The sequence below is a fragment of the Orycteropus afer genome, unplaced genomic scaffold, assembly GCF_000298275.1.
Source record: "Orycteropus afer afer isolate SDZICR_OR568_19922 unplaced genomic scaffold, OryAfe1.0 scaffold00181, whole genome shotgun sequence".
Lineage (NCBI taxonomy): Eukaryota > Metazoa > Chordata > Mammalia > Tubulidentata > Orycteropodidae > Orycteropus > Orycteropus afer.
In genome coordinates this window covers 3,986,322-4,008,029 of record NW_006921768.1, presented here as the reverse complement: position 1 = coordinate 4,008,029, position 21,708 = coordinate 3,986,322, and the positions used below count along the sequence as shown (strand labels likewise).

Below are 21,708 nucleotides of genomic sequence, written 5' to 3'. Positions count from 1 at the left end.
GGAGGGGGATCAATGTAGGAGATCCTGGATAGAGTGGGAGAACAATGTGAAACAAAACTCAAAATCACTTGGAAAAAAAAAAAAAGGGACCAGCTTTGCTGGTCTGATAGAGCCTGATGGAACCACTGAGACTATGGCCTCTAGCTGCCCCTCAGGTCTGGAATTGAACCCACTCCTGTGGCTTCCAGTCAAATAAAAGACAGGCATATGAGGTGAACATTTATACTAGGTAGATATACTCCTTGGAGAGAACAATCATGGGAGAATAGAAGGGCTGCATATGCCCAGGGAAACAGCTCAGGGGGCAGGAGTGCATGGAGGTTAGGATACAGGGAAGAGGTGGCTATGGGGGGGAGTGGGAGGGGAGCTATTGCATTGTGGTAAATTGTAGTCAATGTCATGAGACAATGTATGTGAACTGCTGCATGGAAAGTGAATTTGCTCTGTAAACTTTCACCCAAATCACAATTAAAAAAAAAACAAAAAACAAAAAACAAAAAAAAACCTACTCACGAAAATGAGACCAGATTTTAAAACTTCTATCATTACTTGCTATATTGCAGAAATCTGTCCAAGCCTGACTCAGTGGGAACACATTTTCCTGGGCTAAACAGATACTCCACAAGGCAGTATTACTCTGCCATCACTCAGCTATCTGTGCCATCAGATAGGAGTAATTACAGCAGTTTTCTAGAGGGCTCACTTTGGGCCAGATACTGTGCTAGGCCCTTTAAACACATATATATTGCCCTATTATCTGTATAAAATCCCCATTTTATAGATGTGAAAACTGAGGCTCAGAAAGCTCAAAACTGAATAGGTGGGAAATAAAAGGACAGATGCTCTATGCTAGAGTGAATTAGTGGAGGAGAAAGAAAGGAAGTAAAATCAAAAGGAGGAAGAAAATTACAGAATCATCTTGAAAAAGTTTTCATCCTCCAGGCAAGGGTGGAATGAGACAGCCCTCCAAATATCACACAGACTGCTGTGTCATCTTACATTTATCTTCACTATGTCTGGGACCAGCCACCACCACTCCCGCCTTTCTAGGTACCAGTGGAAGAACATACCTGCTGTGCTTGGAGGCGATGCTGAAGTTGAAGTCTCAGTTGATTTGGCTGGTTCTGCACTAGGCCAGTGGGCCTGAGGCCTGGTCTGGGTTGCATTCGGAGTGTGGCATAACTAGGTCGTTGACCCATGGTGTGAAAGTTTGGATCCTGCATGGGGGTGTAGCTACCCTGGGCCATTTGTGCCTGAGATGCATACTGCTGTGGAAAAACGGGGGCCTTCTGCTCCATCATGATGTTGGAATCTTGACTTGAGAACTGTTCTGGATCTACTGCTTGGCTCTGAAGAGAAAGGCCCAGATACTACATAAATAAAACCACTAAAAACAGCAATGCAAATATCAGGGTGTTTTCACTCACTGTCATACATTTGAAGCTTGTTATACGTTATTGACTACACCGAGGTACTTTTAGGCTGATCCTATTTTTTCTCTCTAGAATATACCTCTCTGTTTAATAGAACCAGTTATACAAGTAATGTTGCAGGGTGAGCCGGACTCCCAGAAACAGCTCTTCAGAGTGAGAGGGAGAAATGGGCCAGGAATACTGAATGCCTTCTACTCATTTCACCAATCAGAGAATGATCTACACTTTAAAATGCAAAAATCCTCTACAAGTGTTAATTTTTAAAATTGATTATTCATATTCTGTACAAATCATTTTAATTGGACAACATCACTGAGAACATCACCATCATTATCTCTATTTTACAGATTAAAAAAACCAAGGCTTGGGGATATGAAGCAAGCTGCAACAAAGGTATCCAGCTAGTAAGTAGTGGCTTCCAAGTCACACCTGTGTGACTTGGGACCTGGTTCCTCACCACTATGGTACACTGCCTTTACTGACTTGTCTTCTCTGGCTGCCAGAATTTCCCACATGCCCCACGTTTTAACGCCATTCTCTTTTAACATACTAGACGTACTTAATGTGTTACTCTTGACTTCTTAGGACTAGCTTATCTTTCTGGGTCAGAGTTAGAGAGATGTAGAAAATGCAGAACTTCTACCAGAGGAACACTTCAGATTCAGGTGGCTTTGTGTATGTGGAGAGGGAAAAGGGTGTACCTCGTTATTCTCTTCCTTCTCCTACTTCTAAGAGTAACTGTAAGAAACCTGATGTTATACTGCAAGGAGGGGAGGACTGCAGCAGCAACAAAAACGCTCAAGAATTTTTTAGCCAAGTAACTTCCTGGTCCTTCCTCAAACAAGCCAACCTGTGTTAGACAAGGGACCCATGATGGTGCTAAAAATGTAGATGGAGCCCTAAGCAGAGTAAAGCATTCTTTGTTGAACTGCTGCTAATAATACACAAAAAGCTATCTCAGAATTTTAAATATGTACCCATCTTTAACAAAGAGAAAATTTATTTATGAAAATATATAACTATGATGAGTACAAATGAAGTACATACACTTCCTCTGATTCTATGTAATAACCATTTTTCGATAATTTAACTTAATATGATACTACAGCAATAACTTGATGAGAAAAAATGAAAATAATACAAATAAATGAAAAAGACTAAATATATTACATGATAAAATGACACCAGTTTTGATAAAGATAATGTTGTAAGTCACTCAGCAATCCCAAGGATCATGTTTTTAAATGTCACTTTGACACAGTGAAGGGTAATACCGAATGCTAAACTGGCTCAGGCACTTGGCTGCTAACCAGAAGGCTGGCGGTTCAAACCCACCAGCCACTCCTCGGAAGGAAGATGGGGCAATCTACTTCCGTAGTGATACTGCCTAGGAAACCCAAGGAGGGGTCGCTATGAGTCGGGGCCGACTCGACGGCACATAACAACAACAACAACAAACTTAACTAGTGCTAAAAGCAAAGCAAACCAGCCATAAAGGAAAGATTTAAACTTCATTTTCCTTTCTTGATTTATTTCAGGTTATAGCATGTAACCGAGTCATATCCATCCATTCTGCCTGTTAATATGAATTGTCATGTCTTAACTTCCACTTATGTCTGCTAAGCTGTGGGAATTATGATAAGACTATTTTTAATGCTTCAGAGAAGTCTCCAATGACTCTGCATCACCCTCTCACAGACCCTGATGACACGTCACACGTCCAAGAAGTAGATCTTGGAAGGTACTTCTTGGTAATAAGAAGTACAGATGATTCTTGCCAAGCAAAGAGGAGGACAGTCAAAAAGGGAGTAGATGACAGTTTTTTTTTTTTTTGGGGGGGGGCAGTTACTCTCTATACAGTGAACCAGGATAGATTGCTTCACATAAACTTAAGTATATATTTATGTTTGTTGTAAAAATAGCCAGAATCAGACAGTACTATGCTATTTCCATGAGACTAGGTTATTTATGATGTTATTGACATAAAGTACTTTTAAAGGAAAGTACGAATGCTAAAGTTACTTCTTTATATTCCTATTTATGCTTAAATACTCTGACATTACTGTGGGCTAAACCCACACAAAGGTAAAATAATTATTGAGCCACCACTACTACTACCTCTAAATAACCTGTTATGTTTGTTGGTACAAGTAGCCCATGGTTATAAGGTTAGTCCAGTGATCTCAGACTACAGAGGAACATCTTGGCTTTTAGATGAGAAAGTTCTAGGTCATCAGGGTAATAATGTTCTGGTCTCTGTGTCTCTGCTCCTTGTTTGATCCTTTCTGGGAGCAAGGGCAGACACCAGGTGAGCCGCACTTGAGTTTTTGCATTCCTGCTTAATAACCCAAATCAGATGTCAAGGACATTCTCAGTGTCTTCCATTCTTGGGCCAAAGTTGATAGGAGAGTGGCAAGGAGAGGGGAAGACAGAAAAGAGAGCCAGTCTATTAAGAGGTAAAAACAATATTCCAAGAAGCAGACTGCAGATTGCCGGTGAACAAAAGAAAATGGAACTTTCTGTGCCCCTGAGAATGCCTGGCCTAATTAGCTTCCTCACTGCACCCACCTGGCTGACCAGCTCGGGTATTCCCAAAGCTCTGTCAATCTCCTCCAGGCCATCGAAGTTCCGTAAGGCCAAATAAAGCTGATCCAGGAGTGCCCCCTCATCACTTGGGGACTCTGATGCAGGATGTGGACATAGCAAGTCATCAGGAGAGCTGCCGAATGGCTGCCTGTAAAGAGACAAACACAAACACAGTCTTGGTCCAATGAAAAAGAAAAAGTTGATTAGAGAACATTTTTTTTCCCCTGTAAAAACAAAAGTATCACTTGACTTTCAGGGTTTGGTGTAAATACTGTACCAGCCCAACTTAGAACCAAATAACAGTATGATTTACTCAGTGCCCAATAGAGGCAGGACACAAATCTATGAATCCAACATGATTTTTATTTCTATTACTTTCCTTTCAGAGATGGCAAAGCTGAGGCTTACAGAGGTTACAGTGCTTGTTAAAGAGATCACAAGGCAAACAACGCAAAGTTGGGATTCTAAGACAGATCCAATTCCAGAGCCACCTCCTTTCACAATACTACACTGACTTCTCATATATTTTTTTTTTGTGTGTGGTGTATGTGTGTATATATATATATATGTCATAAAGTTTTTAACTGGTTATTCTTCCTAGTTTGTCTTAGTCTAGAAGCTCTGATGAAATGTGTCTATAATTGATGATGTTGCTGGTATGTGAAAAAGTGGTAACATAGCTACAATCACCTCATATGCTTATGAAAGTTAAGACAATGAATAAGGAGGACTGAAGAATTGATCCTCTGAATTATGGTGCTGGTGAAGAATTTGAAATATACCATGAACTTCCAGAAGAAAGAACAAATCTGTCTCGGACGAAGTACAGTCAGAAAGCTCCTTAGAAGCAAGGATGGCCAGATTTTGTCTCATGTACTTTGGATATGTTATCAGGAGGACCTAGGTCCTAGAGAATGATGTCATGTTTAGTAAAATAAAGGGTCACTGAAAAAGAGGAAGTCCCTCAACAAGATGGATTGACCCAGTGGTTGCAACAATGGGCCCAAACATAGCAATGATTGTAAGGATGGTGCAGGATCAGGCATGTTTCCTTCTGTTGCACATAAGGTGGTTGCTACGAGTCAGAACTGACTTGATAGCACCTAACAACCAAAGCATAAGTATGTAAGTGTGTGTGTGTGTGTATGTATGTATGTATACACACACACACACACACACATACATATATATCCTCCACGTATCTGTCAGTTTGTCATACTGTGGTGGCCTGTGTGTTACTGGAATCTATGCCACCAGTATTTCAAATGTCAGCAGGGTGACCCATGGTGAATAAGTTTCAGTGGCGTCTCCAGAGTAAGACAAGACTGGGAACAAGGAGCTGGTGATCTACTTCTGAAAAAACCAGCCAGTAAAAACTATGAGGAGCAGGGGGAAAATGTTTGATACAGTGCTGGAAGATCAGTGAGTCACTGGGAAGGCACTCAGAACACAACTGGGGAAGAGCTGCCTCCTCAAAGTAGAGACAACCTCAATGATGTGGATGGAGCAAAGGTTTCAAGATCTTCATTTGCTGATGCAGCATGACTCAAAAGGAGAAAAAACAGCTGTAAACGTCCATTAGCAATTGGAATGTGGAATGTACACAGTATGAAATCTAGGAAAATTGAAAGTTATCAACAAAGAAATGAAACACGAAGATTGATGTCCTAGGCATTAGTGAGCTGGAATTGGCTATTTTGAATAAGACAATCTTACGGTCTACTATGCCAGGAATGACAAATTCAAGAGGAACAGTGTTGCATTCATTGTCAAAAGAAATTTCAAGATGTATCATGAAGCAAAATGTTGCCAGTGACAGGATATCATCCCTATATCTGAAAGGAAGACCCTGATGCACGCCTTCCCGGATCGTAAACCATGCAGTACACACTTGTTCAGTTTGAATGACTGCCTCTTGGTCTATGTACGGGTTCCACATGAGCACAATTAAGTATTCTGGAATTCTCATTCTTTGCAATGTTATCCATAATTTGTTATGATCCACACAGTCGAATGCCTCTGCATAGTCAATAAAAAACAAGTAAACATCTTCCTGGTATTCTTTGCTTTCAGCCAACGTGCACCTGACATCAGCAAAGATATCCCTCACTGCATGTCTTCTGAATCCAGCTTGAATTTATGGCAGTTCCCTGTCAATATATAGGTGCAACCGTTTTTGAATTATCTTCAGCAAAATTATACTTGTGTGTAATATTAATGATATTGTTTGATAATTTCCACATTCTGCTGAATCACCTCTCTTTTGAATAGGTACAGATACGGATCTTCCACTTAGCTGACCAAGTAGCTGTTTTCCAAATTTCTTGGCATAAAAAAGCGAGTGCCTCCACCACTATATCTGTTTGCTCAAACAACTCAATGGATATTACATCAATTCCTAGAGCCTTATTTTTCACCAATTCCTTCAGTGCAGCTTGGACTTCTTCTTTCAGTATGATCAGTTCTTGGCCATATGCTACTCTCTGAAATGGTTAAGCGCCAACCAGTTCTTTTTGGTATTGAGCAAATAATCCAAGAAGCTGTTCTAGATAAAGAAGAATGCAGTATCAGGATTGGCAGAAGACTCATTAACCACCTGCAATATGCAGGTGACACAACCCTGCTTGCTGAAAGTGAAGGAGACTTGAAGCACTTACTGAAGAAGATCAGAGACTACAGATTTCAGTATGGATTACACCCCAACATTAAGAAAAAAAAAATTCTCACAACTGGACCAAGAAGCAACATCATGAAAAATGGAGAAAAGACGGAAAGTTGTCAGGGATTTCATTTTACTTAGATGCACAATTAATGCCAATGGAAGCAGTAGTCAAGAAGTCCAATGACATATTACTCTGGGCAAATCTTCTGCAAAAGACCTATCTAAAGTGTTAAAGAGCAAGTGTCAGTTTGAAGACTGAGGTGCATTTGATCCAAGCCATGATATTTTTATTCACCTCAGATACATGTGAGAGAAGGGCAATGAATAAAGAAGACTGAAGAATTGGTGTATTTGAATTGCGGTGTTGGTGAAGAATATTGAAAATACCATGGACTACCAGAAGAAGGAACAAATCTGTCTTAGAAGAAGTACAACTGGAATGCTCCTCAGAGGCAAGAATGGCCAGACTCTGTCTTATGGACTTGGTCATGTTTTCAGAAGGGACTAATCCCCGGAGAAGGAAATTACGCTTGGTAAAAGAGAGGATCAGCAAAAAAGAGGAAGACCCTCACACTGGCTGCAATGATGGGCTCAAGCACAGCAAGGATGTTGAGGATGGCACAGGACCAGGCAGCAGCTTTTCGTTCTGTTGTATACAGGGTTATTATGAGTCGGAACTGGCTTGATGGCACCTAACGACACAAGGAAGACCAGTTAACATAAGTATTATTCATGGACCAATCATTAATGCCAAAAGGTAAAACTGATGTTTTTTTTTTTTACCAACTTCTGCAGTTTGAAATTGATCAAACATGCAATTGAGATGCATTGGTAATCAATGGTGAATGGAATGTGAAAGGTGGAAACAAAGAAGGATCAGTAGCTGGAAAATATGGCCTTTTCTGTATTTTGGTGACAGAAACAATGCCAAAGATTGTATGATCAAATTTTGTAAGATCAATGACCTATTCCTTGGCAATATCTCTTTTGCAACAACATAAATGGTGACTGTACATCTGAAATTTGCCAGATGGAATGAAATCTACCCTATCTGTGGAAAGAGACAATAGAGAAGCTTGATATCATCAGTCAGAACAAGGTCCAGGCCAACTTCAGAACAGACCATCAATTGCTCACACGCAAGTTCAAGTTGAAGCTGAAGTTAAGACATCATACATAAAGAAGACAGAAGGTCATTAAAAAGACTAGAAAAAAACCAAAATGGCTGTTACAAGGCTCCGAAACTTGCTCTTGAACATAGAGTAGCTAAAGCAAATGGAAGAAATTATTAAGTAAAAGAGTTGACCACAAGATTTCAAAGGGCAGCTTGAGAAGACAAAGTATTATAATGAAATGTATAAAGACCTGGAGTTAGAAAACCAAAAGGGAAGAACATATTCAGCATTTTTCAAGCTGAAAGAACTAAAGAAAAAAAATTCAAGACTTGCGTTTCAATACTGAAGGATTCCAAGAACAAAATAGTGAATGGTGCAGGAACCATCAAAAGAAGATGGAAGGAATTTAGAAGTCACTACTCCAAAAAATTAGTTTATGTTCAACCATATCAGGAGGTAGCATTTGATCAAGAATCAATGGTATTGAAGGAAGAAGTCCAAGCTGCACTAAAGCAATTGGTGAAAAACACAGCTCTAGGAATTGACAGAATACCAAGTGAGATGTTTCAATAAACGAATGTAATACTGGAAGGACTCAATTGTCTTTGCCAAGAAATCTGGAGGACAGCTACCTGGCCAACTGACTGGAACAGATCCGTATCCATGCCCCTTTCAAAGAACAGTGATCCAACAGAATGTGGAAATTACTGAGCAGTATCATTAACATTACACACAAGTAAAATTTTGCTGAGATAATTCAAAAATGGTTGCAGCAGTGTATTGACAGGGAACTGCCAGAAATTCAAGCCAGAATTCAGAAGAGGGCATGCACAGACAGGTATCATTGTTGGTGTCAGATGGATCTTGCCGGAAAGCAGATAATACCAAGAAAATGTTTACCTGTGTTTTACAGACTATGCAAATGCGTTCGATTGTGTGGATCATAACAAATTGTGGATAACATTGTCAAGAATGGGAATTCCAGAACACTTAATTGTGCTCATGTGGCAGTTGTTCAAATAGAACAAGGGGATAGTGAGTGTTTTAAAATAAAGAAATGTGTGCATCAGGGTTATATCCCTTTACCACATTTACTCAGTCTGTATGCTGAGCAAATAATCTGAGAAGCTGGACTGTATGAAGCACACTGCAGCATCAGGATTGGAGGAAGACAATGATAACCACCTGCATCTTAAAGCCGACACAATCTTGCTTGCTGGCACTTACTGATGAAGCTCAAAGGCTACATACACAGCTTTCAGTATGGATAAGATTTAAACAAAGAAAACAACATTTCCCACAATTGGGCCAATACATAACATCATGATAAGTGGAGAAAAGACTGAAATTGTCAAGGATTTTACTCTACTTGAATCCGCAATCAATGCTCATGGAAGCAGCATTCAAGAAATCAAACAACGTATTGCATCGGACATCTGATGCAAAAGACCTCTTTAAAGTGTTAAAAAGCAAAGATATCACACTGAGGACTAAAGCACATCTGATCCAAGCCATAGCATTTTCAATTGCCTCATATACATGTGAAAGTTGGATAATGAATAAGGAAGACTGAAGAATAATTGATACCACTGAATTATGATGCTGGTGAAGAATATTGACTATACCATGGACTGCCAGAAGAATGAATAAATCTGTCTTGGAAAAACTACAGCCAGAATAATCCTGAGAAGGAGGATGGTGAGACTTCATCTCTTGTACTTCTCTTGTACCCTGGATATGTTTTAAGGAGAGACCAGTCCCTGGAGAAGGACGTCATGCTTGGTAAAGTAGAGGGACAGTGAAAAAGAGGAAGACCCTCTAGGAGCTGGATTGACGTGACTCCAACAATGGACTCAAATACTGCAATGATTGTGAGGGTGCTTTAGGACCATGCAGTGTTTCATTCTTTGTATATAGGGTTGCTATGAGTTGAGACCAATGTGACAGCATCTAAGAACAACAAGATACATTATGTGAGTATGTAATGCTACACTGAAGTGATACTGAAATTTGTGTTAAAAACTTCAGTGTAAGACTTGCCTTGTTAGAACAGAGTTATGTCTTTCTGTTGACCTAGCGCTTGAACATGAACACAGCACATGTTCAGTACATTTCCAATTGAGGCTAGCCAGTTAGAAGTGAAAATGGTAAGACTTTGGCTCATTTAACTCGGACGTAGTATCAGGAAAGATCAATCACCAGAAAATGACATCATGGTTGGTAAAGCAGAAGGTCAGCAAAAACAAGGGAAACTCTGAATGAAATGGGTTAATCCAACTACCACAGTAACGGTCACAAACATACCAACCATCAAGCAGATGGTCCAGGACTGGGCAACATTTTGCTGTGCTACACGTAAGGCTGCCATGAGCCAGAGCTCAGTCAGAGGCAACTGACAGCAACAATACAATGTGGCCAGAGAGTCCCTGGGTGGTAGAAAGAGTTACCCCACTCAGGTGCTGTCCGAAAGGCTGGCAATCTGAGTCCATCCAACGGTGCCTCAAGGAAAGGCCTGGTGATCTTCTTCTGAAAAATCAGTCTCTGAAAATCCTATTGAGCATAGTTCTTCTCTGACACACATGGGATCTCCATGAGTTAGATTCCATCTGATGGCAATGGGTATTTTTTTTTAAATGTAGCTATGCGACCATCCCTTAAAACTATTTTTATATTCAGAAAAATACACTATGTTGTAGGTTGGTGCTATAAATCTAGGCATAGCAAGAGTTACATCAACTCCCTTAGAGATAGTATGATATGCTTAGTTTATAGAAAAAATACTGATCCAGACTTCCAATCCTAGCTTTATAAATGGCTGCAAATACAATGAAGAAGTTACCACCTTATGTTTGGGCAGTAATAAATATAATCTAGGTGGCATCTGAAAGATACAGTATTATGATAAGAATGGAACCGAAAGGAATAAAGCGAAGAATAAATAAAGGTCCCAGGCTGGTGCAAAATAGTAATTAGAAAATGAACAGAATATGGACCTATCATCAACAGAAACCCAGTTTCTTGGAATTTATACACATTCTGCCCATACTTTAAACATCTGTTTTACATACCAGAAAAATGAAGGGAAAAAACCACAAAGGTGCTAAGAAAATGGAAGTTTAACTATAAATAAATGAGTAGGTGAGTATGTTATACACTTAAGGATTGAACTGTTATCTTTTTGCAATGGCTACACAAACGAACGCTGAGTTCATAAAATTAAAATGTTAAAAAAAGTGATCCTAAATAGGGAGACAATAAAAATATAAAACCTTAACTGTGATACTTATAAAAGAGATTTATATATAAAAAAAAAAAAGCACTGTTTTTATTTTAAAAAGGGAGACATGGTTGGAACCTTTGTTATCCATCACTTCTGAATTGCCTTAACAATCATATTGCCATAAAGCTGGTATTATTTAAAACAGAATAAATGGGATAAAGGACTAGAAAAACTGATATAACTTTGAAAGTGGTGAAAATGCTGCTTTGTCCCCATAGTTCCTATACAGATAACTGTCAGATGGTGACAGAAGCAACAACAGGAGGGGGCAGTGCTGAGTAACAGACTCATTCAGTAAACCTTACAGCTCACTCTGGAACTGGACTACATATAAACCTGGAAGCCTTCCATTTTTGTCTCCAAAGAACTTTCATCTGTTTGGGCAACAGTAAAAATCCTAATTTTAGGCCTCTTTTTCCCTAGGAACTAATTTTTGGCATTTTACATAAGAACAACCATCGGCTGCTGGATTTAATTATTTTACTACAGTTGTATTATGTGCATGTTTCCTTGGAAACAGGCGGGTTTTTAACATATCAAACAAACATTTAGAAAAAGAACTACACTCACTGAAATCATGAAATAAGAAATTGGAAGGACCATGATAAATTTATTACCTTCATGTATGATGAGGAGGGTTATTTATACACTGTTCTATTCCTAAGCACCTTCAGGGATGGAGATTACACAACCTCTCTTGGTAGCTAGTCCAAGAAGAACCACTTACTGCCCTGGGTCTATGTCTATTCTTCCACTGCCTAGTTTCTACTCAAAAGTGCGGTCAAAGGATCAGCAGGAGGCATCACCTGGGGGCTTGTTAGAAACCCATAATCTCATGTTCCCACCCCTACACCTGGTGATTCTTCATCTTCACAAGACCCCAGAGGGAGGTAGTTCTAGGCACAGTGAGGATGAGAAACACTAGTCACCCACTTTTCCCTCTAAGTAGATGGCACATACCAGTTAGTCTCTTTCTTTATCTCCTTAAGACACTTACTAAGCAGTTCCCTTTATCTTCTTTTCCTTCAGCAAGAAAGCACTAGCTCTAAAACCTTTGTCACATATCCTAGTTTTGGGCCCATATCCATCTTCTACTACTTTGTTTTTTTTAAAACTTCACTGAATCCTCTGATTCCTTCATTATTTCCTTAAGGTACAGAAAGGAAAATAGGCACCACATTATAATCCTAAACCTGTGTCATGTTGGCTGGGACAAAGCATTACATCCCAGAGTTAAGACTCACTGTGAAACGTGTGTTTTAAGGTAAATAAAGCTCTAGAAATATATTCCACATTTGAGAGATTTCAGAGACCCTGTTGACTTACATTTATGCATTTGAAAACTTATTACATAATTATAGACTTAGAATAATAATCCCTGAAGGACAAAACGTTCACTCTGCAGTGAAGTCCTCACTGAGGCCACAGCAAAGTAAAGGAGCTACCTGAGTCTGCTGGATTAAATGGAGGGAACATGGGAAGAGGCTGGAGGGGCCCCAGGTTAGCAGTGACTGCTGCTGCTGGGAGAGACAAACGTACACTCTCTCTGGAGAAAAGGATCCTGATGGAGGCCCTCAGTGTTTCACTGAACACGGTCAACTAACTATGAATCCCCTATGAAGGATGACTAAAATATACAGGGATACAGGCTACCATGGGTGAGAGTAAATCACTGATTAGATTTAGAACCACAAGGAATATTGGAAATACCAGGTAAAGACTAGAAAACAACTATGAATATAATGTTTAAAGAAATAAAGACAGAATTATTGAGAAAGCTGTAAGAAACTATCAAAAATGACCAAATGGAACTTTGAAAAATGAAAAATATAATTGGGTTAAACATAGCTAAAGAAATCACTATCACACTGGAATATAATATGAATAAATTATCTTGAATGACATATGGAGATACAAGGAGAAGGAAATTACATGAATTAAGAGGGCAGAATGAAAAAAAAAAATCTAACATAAAAGAGAAGGTGAAACATGTATCTAATTAGAATTCCAGAAAAACGAGAGAAGGTGGAGGCAAGGCAGGATGTACAGGAATAATGGCTAAAAATTTTCCAGGACTAATGAGTAATATGAACCCATAGATTAAAAAAGAGCACAAACCAAACACTAAACTCACTGCCATCGAGTCAGATCCAACTCTTAGCAACCCCTCCTTGGGTTTCCAAGGCAGTATCACTGTGGAAGTAGATTGCCCAACCTTCCTTCCAAGGACTGGCTGGTGGGTTTGAACTGCCTGCCTTCTGGTCAGCAGTCAAATGCCTTAGGCACTACCAAATACCAAGCAGGATAAATCAGTAATCCACACCTAGACATACTGCAGTGAAACTACAACCCAGCAAGAGCAAAGAATATCACAAAAGCAACTGGAGGGAAAATATCACTTACAAAGAAACAAAAATAATTAGAGTGACAGTAAGAAAAACAAAAACTCCATCAAGCTTAGTCCTACACATTTCCTTTTTTCAAAAAATTTTTCAATGTTTAACAAAAACAGTTTAAAATCTTTAGAGGAGTTTGGTATTTAAGATCCTCCATAATCTGTATTATTACTAATCTATTCATTTGGCCACACCTTCTGATACTCTTTACATAGACCCTATATTGGCATAAAACTTTTACCCTAAACATATTTTGTTGCTTCTGTAACCTCTGGACCTTTGACATTACTGCTTTTGCCAGCTGGACTGTCTTCCTGTCATATCTGCCTCCGGAGATCATACTTTCTTCAAGGCTCTGAAGTCTTCCTGACCACTCTAACTGGAAGACCTGAAACACAGTTTCTTTCTTTTTTGTCATTTATATCGAATATTACTTCATATTACAATTATTAGAGTACATATTTTATTTTCCAACTAAATTGTAACTTCTTTGAAGGCACACTCTAGGTTTACCAGATTTTGGATTTCATTTTCCCCTCATTCCCTGCCCAGAAACCAATGTTGTCTGAATAAATGAACTCTGGTCAAGTACCAACTATTCAAAAGAAAAAGATTAACTTGTAGCATAGTGTCTTAGATTGAGTTCTCTAGGGTAGCAAAACCAGTGAAGTGTGTACATATATAAATATACAGAGAGAGATTTATTTCAAGGAAATGGCTCGCATAGCTGTGGAGGCTGTCAAGTCCCAAATCTGTGGTTCAGGTGTCAGGCTGGAGGCTTTTCCTGACTCATGTGGTTATAGGGGCTGATGAACCCAAAATCAGCAGGTCAGGCAGAAGGCTGCTGGCTCACAGGGCTGTAGGAGCTGGTGAATCCCAAGATCTACAGATCAAGTGGCAGGCTGCTGGCTCACATCCCAAGAACCAGAGGTCAGAGGATGACAAGTCGGATGCAGGATCAGAAATGAGGGAGCTTTGCCAGAACATCTAAATGTACTGGATGCAGGCCAAACTTCCAAGGAAACTCTCCTTACGTCAGATTACAAAATGGAGGATAATTACATAATACTGAGAATCATGGCCTAGCCAAGTTGATACATAACATTAACCATCACACATAGTTGATGTGTTAAATCAACTTACAGAACTCATGAACCAGTTCTCCTAGGTATTTGGACTCACCTGTTTTGGCTGGCAAAAGATGCCTGGTCAATAGGCAGGATGCTCTCAGGCCATGGGGCAGTCTGATTTGGAGGAGCTTGTTGTTGGCTATACTGAGGTCCCCCCATATTCATCTCTATTTCAGATGGTCCTAAAATGGGGAGAAGGAAAGAACAGATCTGTAATCAAGGAAGTATCTGTGTAACATAAAGTAAAATGCCTGGTTGATGGAAAATGAAAAAAGAAACAATAATAAGCTAGATGGAAATAACAGAATATTTTTTAAATAGAAATAAAGGAAATAAATAAAGATTAATCATCCATCTTAGGGATTATCTAGACTAGTATTTCTAAACTTTTTTTTTTTTAAGACTTTAATTTTTTTTTTTTTTATTAGGATTTGGGTGAAGATTTACAGAGTAAATTCACTTTTCATAGAGCAGCTCACATATACTTTGTCTCATGTCATTGACCAAAATTTACAATGCAGCAGCTCCCCTCCCACTTCCTCCCCATAGTTACCTCCTCCCAGTGTCCATCCCTTCAAACTCTTCTGCACCCTGAGCTATCTCCCTGTGCATAAGCAGCCCTTCCTTCTCCCATGATTGTTCTCTCCAGGGCGTGTGTCTACTTGAGGTAAATGTTTAACTCACATGCCTGTACTTTGTTTGGCTGGAAACCACAGTGGTGGGTTCAATTCCAGACCTGAAGGGCATGTTTCTAAACTTTTTGCTCTTAGCACCTTTAATACTCATTAAAAAAGCTTTTGTTTATGTGGGTTATATCTTATGGACATTTAATGTATTAGTAATTGAAACTAAGAAATTAAAAATATATGTATTTGTTTGAAATACTTATTCATTTAAAAGTCATAATAATGAATATATTACACTTTAATAGGAATAAGACTTTTACATAAAAAATGGAAAAATCTTTAACGAGAAGAGTGGCATTGCTTCACATTTTTGCAAACTGGATTTAACAGAAGAAATCAGAATCTCTTATTTCTTTGTGCATAACATCTGTTGTGATATTACAGAATTTGGAAAACTCAAATGTACACTTGTGAGAGGAGAGGGAAGGCGGCCAATAATGCCTTAGTATTGTACTATGAAAACGGTTTTGGTCTCAGAGATTCTCTGAAAGGATATGGGGGCCCTGGACCACACTTTTGGGAAGTGTTGATCGTAAACTTTTCCTGAACTTTTAACTGTACTTCACGTTGGTTCCTCTACCAGTGCAAGGGCAGAGCAGACAGGAGGCCCACAGAATTCAGCCATGATCTTCCATAAGTTCTTTTTAGGGGTTTAAAACTAATGATGATATGAACTATGTAATTATTACCATAATCGATAGACCTCATTTATGCCTGTATTCCATTATAATAGATTATTTTCTGTTGTGTTCATGGCTTTTGAGAGTTTATGAAAAGCCAGAGAAATTTATCTATACAATAAAGTCATACCTCAAACTTAAAAACTAGGTACCCTTCAGTGAAGGAAGACTGAGGACAAATTAAATTTCTGACTAATTTTGCATAGATATCTGGTGAGTTTAGCATTTTTCATGCCGTGTTCAAGCTACATGAACTTATGCATGGGACTCCCTCATTAATTCAAAGTACATTCAAAGGCAGTACAAATGTCATCTCAGAAATGTTGTTGTTATGTGCCATTGAGTCAGAGCCGACTCATAGTGACCCCTCCTTGGGTGGTGCCACTATGGAAAGAGATTGCCCAACATTCCTTCCAAGGAATGGCTGGTGGGTTTCAACTGCCAGCCTTCTTGTTAGCAGTCAAGCGCCTTAGGTACTACACTATCAGAGCTCCTATCTCAGAAATAAGTAGCCAAAAGGTGCTGAGCAATTAAATAACTAGGTAAGAAAACTGATACCAGAGCTAGGATTACATCTAAACATACAAAAAAGTATATAAACATCAGCATATCTGAATTATGTTAATGTACAGGATAAGAGGAAGGTTAACATGTCAATAATTAAGAAAATAATCTCAAGTGTGAGCTGAATAAACTATTAGTTTTTGTAATATAATAGCTTTATTGAGATAATTCACATACCATACAATTCACCCATTTAAAGTGCACGATTCAGTGGTTTTTAGTATACTCAGCATCGTATAACCATCACCACAATCAACTTTAGAACATTTCATTCCCCCCTACCCCAAAAGAAACTCCATACACTTTAGGAGTCATTTCCCATTTCCCCAGCCCTAGGTAACAGCTAATCTACTTTCAATCTCTACAGATTTGCTTATTCTGGACATTTCATATAAATTAAATCATACTATATATCAGATCATTAATTTTCATAACATGTGAACTCTATCCAAATAGAATTCTAGTGATTATCACATTTTGTGAGATGTTCTAGGAGATCCTGTACTTTCAGAGAAGACTTGGCAGAGTCTGGTTCAATAGTGTAGGATGGTGGCCCAAGAACCTGCATTTTTAAACTCCTCAGATGATTCTGGATTATCAGCTAGATTTAAGAAGCACTGATGTACCACGTAACTATGTCTTTATTTTTAAAATATCATATAACCTTTACAGTATGGCACTCTAATTCACTATCCCAAAAGGTGAAATTTTGTAATTTAATGAAAATAAAGCATCAAAAGGTAGTTGGTTTTCTTATGTGCTTTGAGAGTCTATGATTCTATACAGAGTTCTGGTAAAATCCCAACAGTGACAATTTAACATAGGAAAATTACTTAATCTTCAAATTAGGAGCAAAAGTCTTAGAGAGCACATTGGAACTACCTTACCTAAATTCATGACCTGAGACTGAAGCATCTGTCTTTGGCCAGGCTGGCTGTTGGGTCTCATGGGGATGCTGGCTGTTGGGTTCCGAATCATACCTCCTTGTATTGGCCGATTCATGGCACTGGTGGTAGCAGAACAGGTGACTCTCACAGGAGAACTCTGTGGGACCCATTCTCCAGATGGCATGGTGGGCCGGGAAGGATTACTACCAATCATTCCTGCACGCAAGCCAAAGAAAATTGAGCAATGCAGTAACTGAAAACATATTCAGCACGTATGAGGACCAGATGATCATACTCTTTACAAGACAATCATTCTCTAATACACAGCACAATAGCTAGCTAACCCCTTCATTTGGGCAGACGTAAGCCCTTGGCTGAAAAACAAGAATAAGCAATTACTGCAAACTTTTTACAACATGGACTTGAGACTCTTTATAGTTCGGAAAAGCTGTTAAAATTGTTCCCATATGTAGTTAGAAACAGGTGCTGCGGCGTGTGGATAACCCCAACTTCCTTCCTCAGGAAGTGAATCACATTAGCTGATACACACGTCAATGCTTTATTTTCCAAAAGGGAGGTGAGACTAAGAGGAACAAGGTAAAAACTGATAATCAATATAAACCAAACTCACAGAGAACATACTATATAACTACACTAGACCTTTAAATCCTAGAATCTGCTTCCCAGTATTACAATATGATAAACTTAAAAACTGACCAAGGTAGCCTCAAAAACATGGGAAATTATAGGATCTTTTGGATATTTACTATAGTTCTTTATAGCCAAGGCAAGGGAAATCCTAATTCTTCAATAAACCTAGACCACATTTGTGAATATACTCATCCATAATGGGTTAGGACAGATTTGTAAAAATCCTTTTATAATTAAATCATTAGCAATCATATGACCACACAGAACAGTAAGAGCACAGCGTTGCCAAGCAGGATCAAGGGCTTACTCCATCTAGCCTGGTCCCAGGATGCCAGTAATGCCCAAACATTTGCTAAGACTTGATATTCTAAAGGGGGGAAAACTTGAGATGAAGTCATTTAATTTTGAAGTGCTTAATGATGGGTATATACAGGTTCTGCCTTTAAACACATGGCTTCCTTTCATTTACTTTAATTATGATAAACAACTAAAAATAGGGTATGCTTAACAAATGGAGAGAAAAAGTGTTGTGGGTGTTTCTTAACTTGTGAAATGAGAATGTGTTATATTAGAATGATTAAGGGTTCAGGGTAATTAATTCAACTGGAAAAGTTAGAGCAATGTTACATACTTTAAAAAAACCATTTTAAGATTAGATTTGAACTATATAAAGATATTATGGGAGAACAGGCATTTTATATTCTCAAAAACCTATTATCTAAATAATGTAACAGTAATGTAGAGAGTCTACCAGATAGAAAGGAAACCCACTCATAATTCAACAGTATTAATGTAATTATAATGGGTATTCTCTGTTATTCTTTGTTGTTGCCTGAATGGAGAATAGCACTGTTTGATCTTCACAGTGTAGACACCAGTGATCTTTAGGTTGCCCAGACTAAGCCAAAACAATACCAAGAATTATAACACCCACAAATCTAAGTTATTTTTATACACTGATTTCTTCCTATGTCTTTATCTTCTGTATCTCATCTGGAAAAATAAAGAAAGCTGTAACGTGCCAGCAGTTCTTCATTAGAAAACTTAGCATACTGCTCTATCTATAATAAATGTTCTAGGCTACAGAATATACTGGCAATAACAATTGTTGCTGTCATGATTTCTAGACTGAATTGGAAGGCAGTTTAGGGAAATGTGTGCATGTCTGCTGCTACAACAGAGATCATATGTGTCTGGGCAACCTGACAAACACTTTAAATTGTAGCAGGTCAAAGTCCAAACCAGATCACAGGCAACTCTGAATCTTCAAGAACAAAGCCCTGGACCAGATATAAAAGTTACTATTAGGCTAGGCATGCTACTATTGTTTACTGCTCTTTATTTTTACTTAATATTTTCCTGAATGAGAACTGTATAGTTGAAAATACTGAATTGGTTGAATTTTAAAGTTTCATTCTGAAATTCTCTAAACACAAATCAATTAAAATGAAATTCTGAGGATCTCAGCAAATTATCACTGGAAATGAGAAATTTATTTTACACATACCACTATAATTTCTAGAACAGTAACTGGAATAAAAGGAAACTTATTTGGTATAGGCTATAAGATTAATGATTAGAAACATCGTACAAGTGATGATCACAGAATAAAATGCTCCACTTTACTGGAATGTTTACCGATGCTTCGTTTGCCATTCTCAGTGAAAATGTGTCGAATTTCCTTACTTTCAGATGTTAGTTTCTAATATAAACAAATAACTTGAAAAATTCTGCTAGTTTGATGTGGATGAATACATCATTATCATTGAGTTAATAACCCACCAATAAAGGAGCAGTGCATTTGAGCCCTTACCTGTGCTACTGTTCCCTAAATTTCCTTGGTTTCCTATCATCCCTTGATTACCCATCATTCCTGGCTGAGGTATCACTGAGTATGGACTACTGTTTCTTAATGGTGGGAAAGGTCCAGCACCAGTTGGGCTTTGCAATGTGATGTCAAGTGGTAAATTCTGATTTGGCAATAACCTGCCCAGTTGCCCTGGTCGTGGGTTATTAAAAGCTAAGGAGAAAACAAATGAAAATTGAAGATTAATATAAGATAATGGAAAAGAATAGTAACAGTAGTAGTGCTTAGGGAAAATGCCTTCTGTAACAGAACAATAATATGCTATGTAAGGAATAACTGCCTATGTAAAAGACAAATTCAGAGCCAAAAAACACACTTAGAGCCAAAAAGTAGACTTGTAATCTAATCAATGCTTCACTAATTTAATGCTTGATAATTTTTTTGGAAATAAAGAGACAGAGAGAGAGATCATACAGATACTATTTATCACATATCACATATCTTTCTAGAACCCTAATACCAATTTCTAACATTCAAACTATATTTGCTAAGTGAGTTATTAATATGGTTTATTTCATGTTATATTATTTGAATGAAGGAGTCTTACTTTCTTACAGCTATGAAACTATAAACATCTCTTGCATATAGCACCAAATTTATGTGCATAGGGCTTGGATGTTAGAATATCATATCTTAAGTGGGCACTCTCCTAGGATTACAATTAAATTAAAAGTGGTTATTTTGATTGAGAATAAAATCTTGATGTGCAAAGTCTGCTACTTGAAATCGGTATTAGTTAAAGGTTTGCGGCCCTATTTACTCTTTTAAATGAAGTTTCTTAAAATCCTAGATACATTTAGACTTGAAAGTATTTTTAGGGCTAGTTCACAAGAATTTCTTGTATATTAAGCACTGTACTAATAATGTATTATATAGACAACTAGGAATTTGATTAGCAAATTTATTAAATATTAGATATTAATGAGCTAATTCATTAGCTATCAAGTATTTAATTTTCTCTGAAATATAAAAAATGTAGTCTGAAATAGTACATTTAAAATAAAAAGTTCTTAGTGACCACCAAAAATATTTAGAAAAAGTAGGGCTGGGAACAGAACTTATATACATGTTTAATCATAGTCTTTTCAAGGTTTAGGTTCTTTTACCACTCAACAATCTGACCACCATAAGGAGCAACAGAGAGTGGAGAAACTATGAGTTCCCCATGCAAGCCTTCATTGTGTCCCTGGTTAGTAATAATAAACTACCTAGTAGTGTGTTTTGTACCCACTTCTCAATTCTTTGTGTTCTCCCATGGTCTGCAATTAACCCTTTATTCCCTAAGAGGTAAGGCAGGTTTGAGACACAGTAAACAAAAACCCATCTTTCTTTTATTTCACCCTTTTCAAAACGTTCAGTCATCATTTGAGAAGAGAAAAAAAAAAAAAAAAAAGATATTCCATGAAAGGGATGATGGCTGCCATTTCTGGTTCGAGAACAAACGCTAGGCACTGGGTCAAATTATACCTGAAAAGTGAAAAACTTCTTCTGTTCCAGTAACACTGAATTATTAGTCTTTCCATAAGTTGTGGCCTTGATACAGAAAAGGTATTTTCTTCCATTCAGACTACTGGACAACTTTCAGGTAACATAAAATTAGTAAGCTAAATGTTCAGAGTAAAGAAAGAGTTCATACTAAACTTAAGATTTAAAATAAAATAAAAATAACAAATGATAAAAATACATTTCCTGATATATACATAATATAAAATCTTCTAGGTTTATATGAAATTAAACAGTTTAAAATGTACTTAGAAAATATTTACATGAT

General features: G+C 37.9%; 1 protein-coding gene across 1 annotated transcript in view; it reads right to left on the bottom strand.

Moving 5' to 3' along the window:
- Nucleotides 1–21,708, bottom strand: part of NCOA2 (nuclear receptor coactivator 2) — a 193,157-nt gene that overhangs the window by 83,716 nt on the left and 87,733 nt on the right. Inside the window, exons 11-15 of the mRNA XM_042781847.1 lie at nucleotides 19,884–20,090; nucleotides 17,420–17,635; nucleotides 14,655–14,784; nucleotides 4,002–4,167; nucleotides 1,071–1,349 (exon numbers count right to left, since the gene is read on the bottom strand). Of these exons, the coding sequence (XP_042637781.1) occupies nucleotides 1,071–1,349; nucleotides 4,002–4,167; nucleotides 14,655–14,784; nucleotides 17,420–17,635; nucleotides 19,884–20,090 (998 nt within the window). The remainder of the gene's footprint in view (nucleotides 1–1,070; nucleotides 1,350–4,001; nucleotides 4,168–14,654; nucleotides 14,785–17,419; nucleotides 17,636–19,883; nucleotides 20,091–21,708) is intronic.